General features: G+C 28.8%; 2 protein-coding genes across 3 annotated transcripts; one reads left to right on the top strand and one right to left on the bottom strand.

Moving 5' to 3' along the window:
• Positions 1-1811: 1811 nt before the first annotated feature.
• LOC117927020 (transcription factor MYB15-like) lies at positions 1812-3234 on the top strand. The gene is made up of 3 exons (XM_034846383.1): positions 1812-1998; positions 2175-2304; positions 2573-3234. Exons 1-3 carry the CDS (start codon positions 1866-1868, stop codon positions 3066-3068), a joined length of 759 nt encoding a protein of 252 aa, XP_034702274.1. The 5' UTR covers positions 1812-1865; the 3' UTR covers positions 3069-3234.
• Positions 3235-13445: 10211 nt separating this feature from the next.
• Positions 13446-15416, bottom strand: LOC117926313 (putative cyclin-D6-1). Of its 2 annotated transcripts, none has more exons than XM_034845401.1 (6): positions 15065-15416; positions 14912-14992; positions 14585-14689; positions 14300-14501; positions 14085-14215; positions 13446-14002 (listed from the first exon to the last, which is right to left on the bottom strand). In XM_034845401.1, exons 1-6 carry the CDS (start codon positions 15239-15241, stop codon positions 13805-13807), a joined length of 894 nt encoding a protein of 297 aa, XP_034701292.1. In that variant the 5' UTR covers positions 15242-15416; the 3' UTR covers positions 13446-13804. The 2 variants fall into 2 exon arrangements, with proteins under 2 accessions (XP_034701292.1, XP_034701293.1); XM_034845402.1 differs by having other exon boundaries at positions 14585-14680.
• Between the last annotated feature and the right edge of the window lie 388 nt (positions 15417-15804).

Here is a 15804-nt window from a genome sequence, read left to right as displayed (position 1 = left end):
AAGTTTAATTTGGTGTAAGAGAAAAATACAATTTCTCATTAAATAAGTTTTACACCTTAGACAAAAATAATTCAATCAAATGTAGTTTTTTAAATAATTTTCGCTCAAATTACATATCTTATTTTACTCAAATTACGTATCTTATTTTAAATAGTTAAAAATCTATATATATATATATATATATATATATATATATATATATATATATATATATATATATATATATATATATATATTTTGTTTTGAATAGGATGACATCTGAATATGTGTGTACACAAATAAGATAAAAATATAAAAATATAAAAAATGAGACCTAAAATTATATTTACATTCACGATACATTTTGAATAGAAAACAAAAAATTACAATCCACTAATATAATCCATTATTTTTTGGTATTGTAATCAGACTCGTCATAAATCATATTATTCTTAATTATGCCTAATTTAAAGTTCTAATATAAAATTTTCGATCATCATCAAGTCACAATGCCAACTGATTTCACATCCAGCTTGAAATGAATTAAAAATAATAGTCCTACTGAACGCGTAAGTACAAAATATTAATCAATTTTACCGAGTATATCTGACCGAGTAATTCAGCGTTGACTGAATGCGCACGTGGTTCAAAAGGCTGAAAAAATCGTTGGTGTGAATCCGTTTACTTCGGGTCTTTCTTCGTCTTACTCGCTTCGATGTCTGTCACGTGCGCGACCCCACTTTTTTAATTGAATAATATCCTAGCTGTCTTTTTAATATGGAAAGTCACTGTTAAATCTTTAATTTATGATATTTACGTCATCCAGTGTGCGTCAGGGAAGAGAACGTAGTGTCTAAGCACTGTCCATGAAACGTGGCAGAAGGAGAGGGTCTCCAATTTTTTAGTAAAACTGTGAATATGATGGGAGTATTAGCGTAGTGAGGCGCGCATATGGGTAGATGTGTTCCGTCATGTCGACGGTTGTGATTGGTTTAGACGCATGGATGGCCAGCCGGTGCATTGCATCAAAGGTTGACTCCAGCTGCAGCACTTTGGTCCTTGTCGTCTTTTTGTTTTTAATTTAATACAAGTGTTTGAAAAAAATAATTTCACAAAATAGTTTTTAAATTTTATTTATTTTTTTATTTTTAAATATATGTTTTTCAATTTTTTTATTTATAATGTTTTATTTTTAATTATTTATTATATTTATTATTATATATTATTTTTAAAATAATAATCAGAAAATTTTAAAAAAATATTTTACCTGAAGTATAAACGTTGTAGGCAGTTGATTCAGCAACGCATACCACTTAATTCTCATTATGGCAGCAATCAGAGTTGAAATTTAGATTTATCAACTTTTTAAATAACAAAAATCCTTCATATTTTGTTTTATCTATTTATATAAACAAGAAAAATCAACATTCCTTGCATCTCTCCATGGTTGAATCCAATCATAAAACAACAAAAGGAAAAACAAAATTAATCTGATGAGTCAATTATGGGATGCCCAGAAAAATTGGGAACAAGAAAGGAAACAAAAGAAAAGAAAAGAAAAGAAAATGAACTTGGTGGATGAGGGCGCAACATGAGGCTTGTAGTACTGATGCACTGCATCAAGGATTATCCTCAAGTGTCTTGGTCAATTGAAAAAAAAACAACTTTTAATGAGGCTGATTATTGATTGACATTTGACTATTTTCACATTTCATGGCATCTTCTTGAAGACAGTAGGCCCATCAGTGAAGTTTTATAGTTGATATACTCAGTGTAAACTGTTTGAATACACGTTTTGATTTCAAACTCTCTGAAGTATAAATTGAACTAGGTTCGTTTCCTGGCCCTTACTTCCAGCTTGCAGATAAGATTTTCGGAGATCAGAGATGGTGAGAAACCCATGCTATGATAAGTATGGCAGAAAGAAAGGAGCATGGAGTCCTGAAGAAGATGAGAAGTTAAGAGCTTATGTTCAAAGATATGGCCATTGGAACTGGCGAGAACTTCCCAGGTTTGCAGGTAGGAAACCATTTTCTTTCCAGGAAAAATTTCCTGGGAACCAAGATCAAAAGGGTTTGAAGTTGAAGGAGAATTTTTCTTGGTTTTTCCTTTCTTTTTCACATTTTTCTTGTATTGGAACGGCCCTTTCTTGGATTCCATCAATGAATTCTAATTTTGGTTTTGGATTTCTTCAGGTCTCTCGAGATGTGGGAAGAGTTGCAGACTGCGATGGTTGAATTACCTGCGACCTAATGTTAAGCGAGGAAACTACAGCAAAGCAGAAGAAGAAACCATCAAGAAATTACACGCAGAGCTTGGGAACAAGTATGTTAAATCACAAGCTAGCTTTCGAAAATTTGAGAACTAGTAATGGTTTTAGAATCCTATATGGAGATCCCCTTAGTCTTTAGCTCTAATCTCTCACTAATATCCATTGCTATCGGGTATTCAATCCAAAGAAAATTACAGAAACATCTTTGCATAAATGATTTTTTTCTTTTTTCTTTTTTTCTCCCTAGAAAATGTTTAGTGATCAAATTTAAGAACTATACTAATGGTTCTAACTCATATATTTGTTCCCTTTCATTGATAGATGGTCTGCCATAGCGAAAAAACTACCAGGAAGAACCGACAATGAGATCAAGAACTACTGGCACACCCACCTGAAGAAAAGGGAGAGGCAAAATCCGGCCAAGTCTCAAGTGGTTCAGCAACCTCCTGGAACTTCAAAACGGGAGGGTGATGATCAGAAGAGAGAACTGGAATCAGAAAATATTCATGCAGATGCTCCGTCTCACTATATTTTAGAAAGCTTCTCAAGGTCCCCGGAATCAGAATCATCTTCCAGCGAGATCTCCACCTTGAGCTTTGATTATACGCCAGCTGTGAATGAAATGAACTGGTTTGCAGACGAGGGTATAGCTTCATCAGAGACATTTGCAGAACCCAATGAGAATTTCTGGACCGAACCCTTCTTAACAGACGATTCCTACACCCAGTATTATTATCCACCCATTAACGCCTCTCTATATGACTCATACTGCGACAATGACACAGATCTGTTCCCGGATATTTGGTCAACAAGCTAGTTTGTTTAAGCTAGAGAGTCATATATATGTAACCAGGTATGTAGTTTACCCGTTTGGGTACTTCTGATCTATGGATTTGTGAATAAAAGAATAGAGTGATTCGAGTTTTGATCATCTATGTTCAATTTTATAAGCTAAAGATGTACATACTTGTGTTTCAGATTAAGTTATGCCTAATTTTATGTGCTAATTAGTCTCCTGATCAGATTTTCGTCTTGTGTTTGATTCTGATATGCCTAATTTTGCCTTTTAAGTTCAGTTTTTTGGCCTTTCCTGGCCAATCTGGTCTTCATTATGAGGTTCTTCCATTGCTTGATCATGTGGAGGTTTCTGATTCTCAAGAACTTAATTGTATGAGAACTTTAAAGAAGCATCTCACAAAAAAAAACCTAGGGTTTCTACAAGAGAAGCCAAGGTCTAAAACACACAATGACAACATGAAATAATGAATTAATGGATCAAGAAGTAAACTGTTTCTAGCATCTATATGATGATCAAAAGAACAAAACTAGTTTGGATTACATTATAATGTTGAAATGAAGAACATGAATCCAATTAGAGTAGAAAGAAAAGTAAAGGTCTGTTTGGAGAATTGATGTTCTTAAAAAATGTCTTTTGAACTTGGAAAACATGTCTGGCAACTTTTTTTCTGAAAACAATTTTTTGTTTTTGAAATTTGTTTTGAAAGTATTTTGTAGAATATTCTAAGAAATGATTGAAAATATGGAGAATATTTTAAATACTTTTTCATTATATGCATCTTTAAACAAAAATAAACTGAGAAAACTGTTTTTCATATTTAGATTCCTAAATAGAATTTTGCCTTTAAAAACAACTAAAAGCTATTTTTAAAGACTCTCATTAAAAGCTATCGTTTTGAAAATCTTCAAAAGATCTTAAGGGTTGATTTGGAAGTTTTCAAAACAAAAAACAAAATTTTTTAGATATTTTATGGAACAAAACTATGTTTGAAATGTTCTCAACTCGTTTTATATATTTTTAATGTTTGTTAAAATTATTTTTTATTTGTGATATTTTATTTTTAATTATTTTTCATAGTAGTATAATTATATTTTAAAATAATCCTAAGAAAAGTTAAAATGAGTGAAAATAATTAAAATATGTTGTCAAAAAACACATTGTTTTTAAAAATGGTTATCAAAAATCTGTTTTGAAAATAATTGATAATCAAGAAAGGTCTTTGTGAGTCCACATCTGTTTCTGTTTCTATTCTTGTGAATGCATATTCAAACCTACTGTAGAGTGGGAACTTAGACTAGAGAAGGGTATTTTTCCAGTCAATATACTCTAGAATCTTTTAATGTGTGGAAAAGTAGCTTGGTTTACAAGTGGTCCTCCTTTTTCAAAAATGAATAGGACCCTGATCCGTTTTTAAAGTTAAAGTTAAAAGTTAAACCCACCGAACTCAAGAAATCCAACTTTTGAATTTACATCATCAACTCAGAAATTAATGATGCATTAATTCATAATTATCATAAAAGAAATTAGACCGATATATTGTATGTTGAATTATGAAGCCGTCAAAATCAATTTTATTACACTTCGCTTTGAATGCTTTTAAGATGTTACGTGTCGGGTTTTCATATTCATATATACAAAGGCTTTTGAGAGTTTTACTATTATACTTATGTTTTTTTTAATTAATGGATTATATAGTGTTGGTATACTCTTGTATTTTTCTTAATTTTCTACTAGGTCTTGGTTAAGTATATATATATAAAAAGAAAGACCCAATAAATATAAGGGAATAAAATAACAGCAAAGCTTGGAAACAGGTACTGACAGGATCATATAGTACACAAAGAAATCTCTTTGAATAAAACAACATAGTTTGAGGAGGAGAGAATCCAAGAGTACTTCCAGTCCTTTGAGTAAAATTAAGACAGTGTTATAGGAAAATCTGAGAGCTCTAGTACTTCCAAACAATGTACGTACCTACCTAGGATAATCAAAGATCAAGAACCTAATCAAGAATTGTATATAGTTCTTCATCATCGATCGAATCATTTGTTTCCGACCCAGGATTATATGTTTTTGCCTCAATCAAACCCTGCCTTATGTTTAAAAGTATATCTACCAGAAGTATTATGATCAATAAAAGTGTTACAACATGAAAGCACTTTCAGGATGATCACTTTTAAAAGGGAGGCCTTGAGGATACCACGTTGGAGAACCATTTCAAGAGAGTTGATTCCAAAAACAAATAGCTGGCAAAGGGCCTCATGGCCCATCCATGTGGGCTTTGACAAGGCCCATACTCATCGACCCCAGCATAGAAGAAATCAAGAGTAAATGCCAAAGCCATGGCCTTAGCTCCAGCGTAGAAGAAATATGAGTCCGTTTTGCAGTACTTTTAGAAGGTAATTTTAATATAATAAGTATTTGTAAAGGAAAATAAAACGCTTGACAAAAATTTAAAAATATTTTAAAAAATCATTTATAATACTTCTTAGAAAATATTTGATAAATGATTGTTTTAAAAGCATTTCTATAAAGAAATACTTCTATCAAATCCAATAATGTTTATTTTTTTACTTAATTCTAAATGAAACTTAGTTTAACTTAATTTTAAATTCAACTTAAATGTTTATTTTTTTATTATTTTCTTTATGTTAAGTATTAAGTATTAATAAAATAATAGTTTGGGTTGAGATTGCGTTTTAATTGTTTCAAAATTTATTTTTAGCATTTAGTAAAAAGTTAAATATTTTGATTTTTTTATTCAACAATTTTTTTTTTTAAATAAGTAATAAGTAGAAAAAAAAAAGTTAAATTAAAAAATCAAATACTATATAAGTGCATTTGATATTGTTTTTTTTTTCTTCAAAGTGGTTTTAGTGATTTTTGGGAAAATCACTTATAAAACGTTTCTCTAATAAGTAACATAAGTGATTTTTTAATTTTTTAAAAAATTTATCAAATATTTTATTTTTTAGAATGAAAGTGCTTTTTTAAAAGGGAGAATTGTGTTTTGGGCCCACTTGAGTCCAAAAATTAACATTTGGTCCATATATCATGCATATTTAAGCTTAAAACCCAAATAAAGTATGAAAATTAAGATGAAGTATATTGTCTTTCATTAATCCCTAAAATACCCTTAACCCTTACATAGACACAAATGAGCATGAATTTCAACTTTTTTTATGTTTTTTTTTTCTTTTCTATTTTTTATTAAGTATTACTCATTTATATATTTTTTTTCTTTTTCTTCTAATCTATATTTCTATTTTATGTCAAATAAAAAGTAATAATGTTTTTTGGTTTTTCATTTTTAAAGATATTGAATTTTTTTGCTCTTATTATAAGCAATGATAAAATTTTTGGGATTTTTCATCCAAATATTTTTTATCTTTTAGTTTAATTTTCATTTTTTATTTTAAATTTATAATACCCTTTCATTTATATTTTTCTCTTATTTTTAATTATTTTTTATATTTTCTACATTAACCATATTTAAAAAAAATTAAAAATTGACTATCACTTCACTTTATTATATATATATCCTTTTAGCTTTTTAATTTTTAATATTTTTATTTTAAAATTTTTAAAAAGATAAATTTATTGAAAAAAATAACTAAGATAGGAAGTTTTAATATTATATTAATAATTTTTCTTATCTAGATATACTAATGCAAAGTATTTTGACTCACAACAAGAAAATTGTCAATACAATTTTTTAGTTAAACTTTAGAAGTTAAATTTCAAATAAAATATATTATATAAAATTTTATTTAAAAATTATTGAAAGTGGTATTTAATTTTTTTTATTGACTTTCAAACTTATTTAATTTTTATCTTGAAAGGTAATAGAACATGTTTACAAAAAAAAAAAAAAAAAAAAAAATTATTTTTTCATTTTTTTAAATAAATGAGTATAAATATATTCAAAGAATTAAAGATAATCTTAGTAAAAAATTTGATAAATATGATTATAATTTTAAATATGATTTTTTATTTCAAACTTATATTATTTCTCATATATATTAAATAATTTTTAAATACCTCATAAAATATTAGTATTATTTATTTGTTCTAACTTGTAAATTAGATATCATCAAATATTATATTTTTTCAAATTTATAAAACATATAATAAATACTTCTTAAATACCTTATAAAATATATATATATTTTTTCTAACTTGCAAATTAGACACATGGTGTTTATTATTTTAAAAATAATATAAACACTTACATATATATATATATATATATATATATATATATATATATATATATATATATATATATATATATATATATATAATATTAATCAAGAAGACAATATTTTTAATACTAATTTGTCAACCTTCCAATAATTTTGAAAATGTAAATAGGGTAATTGGCTGAATTAAAGTCTTCAAAATATTCAAAAATTCTCCATTCCAAAATTACCTAATTGCTCTCAGTACTAATCCTATAAAGATTTAAATATTTAAAATCATTAAAAAAAATTTTCTTATTAAAGCAATTTTTTCAAAGTAATAAGGTAAAAATCATGAAATCTTCAAAACTATAATTATAACAAATATTTTTAATTTTAAAACTAATTTCATAATTTAAATTAATGATTTAAAAAAATAAAAATGTTATAAAAATAATTTTTGTTTATTTTTAATTCCATTTAAATATGATTTTTTTAATCTCTATTGATAAAATGAAATTATGTTTATAAAGGTAAAATAGTAAAAATATATATTTCATTTAGTTTACTTGTAATGAATAATTCAAACATGATTGATTTTGATTTTAATTTTATTCCCTATGTGTTAATTTTTGTAGGGAATGTCTCAATGACATAGTTTGGTAAAAAAAGAAAAAAAAATATCAATAATCGTCTTAATATCAAATTCAAATTGTTTAAAATTATATAAAACCTATTAGGAGCCTTGTACACTTAGCACATTTCCTTTGTACAGTTAGTGTAATACCCTTGTACAATGATACAAATTTCATATTTCTCATAAGTTATATGTTCATGTAGATATATTAATCATATTTTTAATGGTTTGGTTAAGAAAATGGTGGATGACTTAGGATCAATTTTTTTTCCCCAATATCATTATTAGGGAAAATATTAGAATTTCTATGTAAGAGTTAAATAAAATACATGACATAGGCGTACAACCCTGGGGTGACAAGGAAAATAAAAAAAGTGGTTTAGAATTGATTAAAATAATTTACAATGGGTAATCTTGTACACCTTTTTACAATTAATACATTTCCCTTGTAGAGTTAGTGTAATATCTTTCTACAATGACACAAATTTCATATCCCTCTTAAGTTATGTGTCCATGTCCACGTATGAGTGTTTGACCATATTTCTAATGGTTTAATTGAGAAGATGGTGGATGACTTAATGTCAAATTTTTCCCCCAAATATAATTATTGGAATTTGTATGCGGGAATTAAATAAAGTGCATGACATATATGCACAATTCGTGAGTGACAAGAAAAATAAAGGAATGACTCATAATCTATTATAATATTTCACAAATGGTAGCCTTGTACGCCTTTGTATACTTAATACATTTTCCTTATATAGTTAATGTAATACAATTGTAATAAATAATTTTTTTTTTCATATAAAAAAAAGTATTAAACAAGGTTTTCAATTTTCATTTTTAAAAATAGTTTTCATTTTTTAATTAAATGTATTTTCAAAAAGAGACAATATAGAAAATAAAAATTATTTTTTAAAAAAAAGCTAAAAAAATATTTTAAAACCAAACTCAGATATAATCTATATAATTTTTAGTTACTTGTTTTCATCTAAAATAAGTAAATATACCTTTCAACCCTTTTATATAAGAAAAATTCAATTTCTACTATATATTAATATAATCCACTTCTAAAATTAGGTAATATGAAAACATTTTAATTGAGTACTTAAAATAAAAACTCTTCATCCATCCTCTTTATTTCTTTTTCTTTTTCTTATTTTAATTTTTCAATTAATTCAAATCATTAAAAAAAAATCCTTAATAAACAAATTTGTAACATTTCATATAACTTATTACTAAAAGTCATATTAAAAAAGTTATTAAAATAAGGAAGGAAGAAAATTTTAAAAAATTTAACTTTTTATTTTATAATAGTAAAAAAAAATACTTTTTAGTATAAAAAAAATTAAAATAGTGAATATATTTATTTTAAATGACATTTTAATCATTAAATTATTTACTTCTAAATGTAAAAGATAAAAATAAATGTAAAAAATAATTTTTATTTATTTAAATTAATATTTTTTTTAGAAAGTATTTTTCAAAATAGTCTTTGAATCATTAATATAATTTTTGTTTATTTATAATTTAAAAATAAAAAATAATGTTAATTTTTCAATTATTTATAAAAGGGTTTAAAAAAATAATGAAAAATCAAAAAATGGTTAAATAAGAAAAAATAGTGGCAAGTAGTAGAATAAAGATAAAAATGAGTTAAGTGAGTATTTTTGTCGATTACTATCTCATATCCTTATCATCAATTATATGTGATTTGAGGATCTTATCTTAATTATGAATCTATATGAGTTGAAAACATAATTATCCCTTTTAAAAACATTGCTAAATACACTTTTCAAATAAAACATTATCAAACACATAGTAGAAAGTGTATATCTCTTAAAAACACTTTCAAAATAAACACCTCCGTTAGAAACATTTCAATTGAAAACCCCTTCGACTAAAAACACTCCAAACACATTACATTGAAGAAAGAGCCGAGACGAGGAAGCTGCAGCCAAATCCCCACCCCTGCATTGATGAATTTTGGAAACTTATCATTGAGAACTACTCACTGCTTTTCTCTCTCGGATTTCATGTGACCTCTGCAGTGCAACCACCACTTAATGGCTCTCTGAACACCCTCAGCACTGCCCCTGAAATCAAGATTCTTCTCCACCCCAGCACAGCACTCGCGTTCAATTTATTATTTCATATGGGCTTCTGCCCTCTTGTTGCAGATAGGAAAAAAAAAACCCATCATTTTTGTCTAAAATCAGATAATTTTGAGACCCCATAAACATGTCCAATAGCAATTCAGAAACAGTCTTAAAAAAAGTTTCCAAAGATGGATTAGGTCTGTTTGACAAAATTTAGGCTTTGTTTGGTCACTATTTTTGAAAAATAGTTTTTAAACAAAAATTTATTTGGAACTTAAAATGTTTTTAATAATTTTAAAAATAATTTTTACATTAAATACTTTATTTTTAATCATTATATATATTTATATAATTATTTTATAAATTAGCATTAGAAAGCAAGTAAAAATGATATAAAATATTTTCTAAAAACATTATATTTTGTGTTTTTAAATAAAAAACAAAAAACAGATTTTTACTACTTAGACCCTTAAGATTTTATAAATTTTTTTTAAAAAATCATTTATAGTATATGATGAAGAAATAGAATGATATTTTAACAAACATTTCTAGATTAAGAAAACATTTTAACTAAAAATGCTTTAAAAAGAAAACATATCAAACACTCTCTACTCTAACAATCTTGAAAGCTTCAATAATAATTAAATGTTTGGTAGTAGGTAGAAGCGCTTCTCAGCTAATTGTTTATTGTGTTTTGGAAGAAATGAACAATGAATGCTTGTTCATTGCACCAAGGCATAGACACCATGTCAGAACATATGTAAAATTGAGACAATGTTTGTCGCAAAATCAGAGGTGAGCGGAGCCCAAAGAATGTCTCTTTTTATATTCGTAGCTTCCGAGTCTGCCAGTCGCTCTTCAATGTAAACTTCTACCAGTTGTCCAGATGTTCATGGTTCCAAGAAGTGGTAGATACTCTTCATTTATTGAAAGCTCTTCAAATAACACCTCCTCTCGATCTCAACTTCTGTTTTCTGGCAACAATTTTTCAAACCAAAATGCAAAAACATTAGTGTATAACAGCCAATAAATCCCCCAGAATGATTATATTATTCATATTAATAACAAAAAAAATTCTATTTAATAACGGACCGACCGAACACAAAATTCTACGCACATTATTGAACTCGAAAAATCATTCCGGGATGACCGGTGTGAGCTAATCATCAACTACTACCAATTAGAGTAGAAAAGAGATAGATTCCAATGTTTTTATCTACAACCCTAATATGTAAAGTACCCACTTCTCTTCTAAGTCAAAGAGCCTTTTCTCTGAGGAATTTTATAATGCCATTAGAGTTGTTTTTTGGTAGAGAAATGGTGGCCAAGGGTGAAGTTTTCAAACCATAGTCCTTGAATTTCGAAGGACGATAGGTCAGACATGTAACAACTGTGTTCATAAATGTCAGAATTCAGTACCAACTTTTTTTTTTTTTATCTTCATTTCCAGTCATACCAGCTACCTGGCTCTGCTACAGCTTTCACCTACGCCATTCTAGATGCTACGTGTAGAAAAATGTGTGACAGCAGAATATAAAATTAAAACAAAAGAATAATGCCTGGCCTGATGGCCGTTGGAAGAGAAAAATCCCTATGGATCATGTTGCCATGGAAAATGGTCCCTTGTTGATTGATTTTTCATTGGCTCCCCCTCCTCGAACTTGGTCATTGTCCTTTAGACGAAACTTTGGACCTTCTTTGAAAATTAATTGATATATAATAAGTGAAATATATTAGAGTTATAATTAGGTTAGTCAATATAATTATTAAAACACAAGCTCATAATATGGTGTCTTCTAGCTCATAATTATCAATCATAAAAAAAAACTCCAAATTAATATCTGAAATGGACCACTTCTTCACTAGCACAAGTCCGCTGATATAAAAGAAGAAAAAGGAAAAGAGAGAGAGAAGAGTAGATTATAATCATATTAAAACTAGAAAGATTATGAATGGGATTGTCTCATTCTCTGAATATTTAGGGGGAGAAATGAACAGGGGGAGTTCAGTGGTAGGGATAGGGAGATGGAGAGTGAAGAGTTATAGATGAACAGGAGTTTCGTGAGGAGCTTTAAGCTTTGTATTTAGTGCAAGGGGAATGGAAATTAATGGAGAAGTGGTCCTCAGCCCTTGTGCTGTTACTTTCTCTACTCTGAGCAGAGAGATTAGAGATATGAAAAGAGGGTCTAAATTTATGGGATAGAGAGATGTCATTGGGAGGCATTCAACATCTCTGCATTGAGCTCATTAAAACCTTGATAACCAAGTGTATGTAGATACCTTTTGCTCACAAGTTTATTTATTGTTTACTCACCCTTTTGCCTTTTTGATCTTTTAGCTTATGCTTGGTTTCGGAAATTATAAGGAAAAACATAAAGAAAATAAAATCATATTAATTATTTTTATATGTTATTTCAAATATATTTAACTTATTATAATTATGTGATATAAAGATTAAATAATTAAAAAATACTTTCGTTTCTAATTAATTTTAATTATATTTAATTATTTTTGGTATTTTTATTACGCGATCAAATATGAAAAGAATATTTTTCTTAACATTTTTTTTTTCATTTTCTTAATATTTTTTCGAAATCAAACATAACCTTATGTAAAAAAAAAAAAATTGTTTTCTCATATTTGATTTTAATGTAAAAAATATGAATTTTTTTAAATAAAATTAAAATTAATTGAAAATTCATACATTTTCATATTATATACTCTTTATATATCATTGTAAAACGAGTTTAAAAAGTAGAATATAAAAATAATTTATTAATTTTAAATTTAATTTTCCTTCACATTTTACTTCAATTTTTCTTGAAACCAAAATATAACTATAAAGTTTTGTGAAAAGTAGGGAAGAAGAAATTAAAGATATTGAATTGGAGGAATAAAAATGTTAAATTTTGTGAAGAATTTTTATTATAATTAATTAAAAGCAAGGATTTTTTTATTTTCTTTGTCTAGTAATTTTCTATGATGCAAAGAGGCTCTTCATCATGCTTCAAGCTAGAAACATTTTTCAATTTGAACCTTTGAAACCTTTAAGATGGATAATATTTTTGAAAATAGTTTTAAAAAAATCAATTTTTAAGAATGATTTTGTAAATAATTCTACTATGTTTTATAAAATAAAAATTTATTTGAAAACTTAACATTGTCAATCCATTTTCTAGGGAGTAAGTTCACAAAAATTTATTTTTTTATTAAAATTACTAAAAGTGTTTTGGGGCCAAAATTTTCTATTTCTAATAAAAATAGAAACCTAAAAATATTTTTGGATTTTCTAGGTAATAAGAAATAATATTTATATCATTAAAACACAATATCTAAATAGTGAATGATAATAATTTTGATAGAAAAATCTTAATTATTTTAAATTTTTTAGATAAATATATTAGATTTAGATTTCACAAGTTCGTGTTCAAGCTAAGTATATATATATATATATATATATATATATTTGGAAAAATCATTTTGCAAAAAGGAAATTATTTTATTATCAAAACTATTATTTCCCCACTAAAATAAGAGATACAACAAAAAGAACCTCACTGGTAGGCATCGTCCTTGTTTGATTCCTAAGAAAACAAAAGAAATAAACTCTATTTTCCCTCTCTCTCCTCTCTCTCCTCGCTTTTTCCCTTCTGGCAGGAGAGTAAAGAAGCCGTACTGAGAGATCATGCAACAGTGATTTGGTCTAATGACATTTCCATTTCTCTCTCTTTCCCTCTTCTTCTCTTTGCTTTTCGTTCTTTGAACCCTCCAAACGAGGTCGTTGTCCAGTGGACCAACGATTAGCTGTTGATTCAGGAGGCCTCAGCGCTGTTATCCTTACAGAAATACACTGATTTTGCGTCTCTTCACGTCGCTCTCTGCTCCCATTGAGTGGCTCTTCTCACTCTCCGAGCTCAGGCAGTGCCGGTCCAGCACATTCACCGGCGAGCTCGAGCTCGAAACCACGCCGTATAAGCTGTCGAACTCCTTTATCTCCATCTCCCTCACTGCACTGTAGCAACACAGCATGTTTTCCTGGAAAAAAAAAATCAGGACAATACAGTGAATAATTTGGGAAAAAGAGGAAAATGGGAGCAGGGGAGAGGGGCCTGATTACTTTATTTACATATGGACAATTGGAAATTGCGGTCATGAAGCACGGGAATTGGAGTGGGAAGAGCTCGTGGCAGGCGTAGAGGAGGGTCGATGAGGCGATGATGGATGGCTTGAACTGCAAAAGCTTGATTTCTGCAACAAAAATGGAGATTTTTTGTTAATGGGGTTTTGGATGTTTGTGTTTTTGGGTTGTGAATGGGGTTTTTCGTATGATACCCTTTTGGGATTTGAGGATGATCTCTGTGACTCGAGCTTTGAGAGCTTCCAGCAATGGCGGGTCTTTGAGTTTGAATAAGGAGATGAAGAAGGAGATGAAGGAGAAGGGAGTGACTGAGCGCATTCGCCATTTCAAGGATCCGAGAACGAGAATCTCCATCCGCATTATCGTCTCTGAATCGAAGATGAAGCCTCCTTCGCCCTATTCAGAAACACCCAAAACGGTGACGTTGAGTGATCATCGGAGAGAAGGAGATGAAAAATGAGATTGAACTGCGATTTTACCTGGAAATCTGCGAGGGAAAACTCTGTTTTCTTCATCTTTGCAGCCAGAGAAACGCAAGAGACAGCAAGAAGCCTAAGGATCCATGGCTTTTCACTCTGCAAAATCTATCAAAATCTATTAGATCTTGTAACGATCCAAACCATTGCTGGGTAAGGATCAACCAAAGTAATTTTCTTTCTTTTAAGGCAAAAATATTGCATTCGTTTTAGCGCTGGAAAACCAAAAAAGCACTGCCTCAAAAGCCGAACATGTCATGAAAACACAGTTCCCAAACATTTTCTCGCACAAGAACAGAAAAGAAAACGATAGAAAATACGCATCTTTACCGGCATTTCGCTCCTGGATAAGAACCGATCGAGGTAATTAATGGCGAGATACGAGAGAAACGGGTCAAAGCTGCTAGACATCTGAAACCCACAATCTAAATCAGTATCAAACACCACCAAACAATCCAAATCTTTGAAAGAAATACCACTTACCTGCAAAATGGAAGAGATGGCCTGTCTTCTAAACGAAACATCACAATCTACAGAGTCTAGACTTCCACAGTAGTCAATGGAGGGCATGTGATGATTTTCTGCTTGAAAAAGCGAAGCAACTGCATGAGAGTGGAGGTCTTGGGACGATGTTAATGGGTTCTCCAGATCAAACTCCATTGCATGCACTTGGGTATCTGAATATCTCTTCCTCAGTCTCTCTCTCACTCTCAGTAATGCTGAAGAAGAGAGAGCTTGAAAGCCATTACAGAAAGAAGGAGAAGAAAAATAAGAAGAAGAAGAAGAAAAAGGTGACAGTTCGCTGTCTTCTCAAAAGAAGCTGAGGAGACTTGAACTTCACTACTCACCCTTTGCAGCTCTATACTTCTATGTATATATATATATATAATTTCACCGTATATTTTGATTTATTTTATTTTATTTTATTTTTGGCTTTTGGGAATGTGTTATCTCTCATTGGGAAGGAAAATTTATGAGCTTGGGGTCGTTGAAGACCTCATGAGATGAAGTCTGCGTGGGTAGTTGTGGAGTTGTCACAAAATGATTGGTTGCTAACTAGAAGCTTAGATTTATTTACTTCCTTTTATATTTTTTAAGTTTTTCCTCTAAGATGTCTTGACTTTATTTATTTACTTTCGATCCAATTATTCTTCACTAATGTATAGGAATAGATTTTAGGATTATTTATGTCTCTTGTTGGCAGCTCAAATAAATTTCATTAT

This window comes from Vitis riparia, chromosome 12 (genome assembly GCF_004353265.1).
Source record: "Vitis riparia cultivar Riparia Gloire de Montpellier isolate 1030 chromosome 12, EGFV_Vit.rip_1.0, whole genome shotgun sequence".
NCBI classification, from domain to species: Eukaryota; Viridiplantae; Streptophyta; class Magnoliopsida; order Vitales; family Vitaceae; genus Vitis; species Vitis riparia.
Note: the sequence above shows the minus strand (reverse complement) of the source record. Positions and strands in the feature narration are given on the sequence as shown.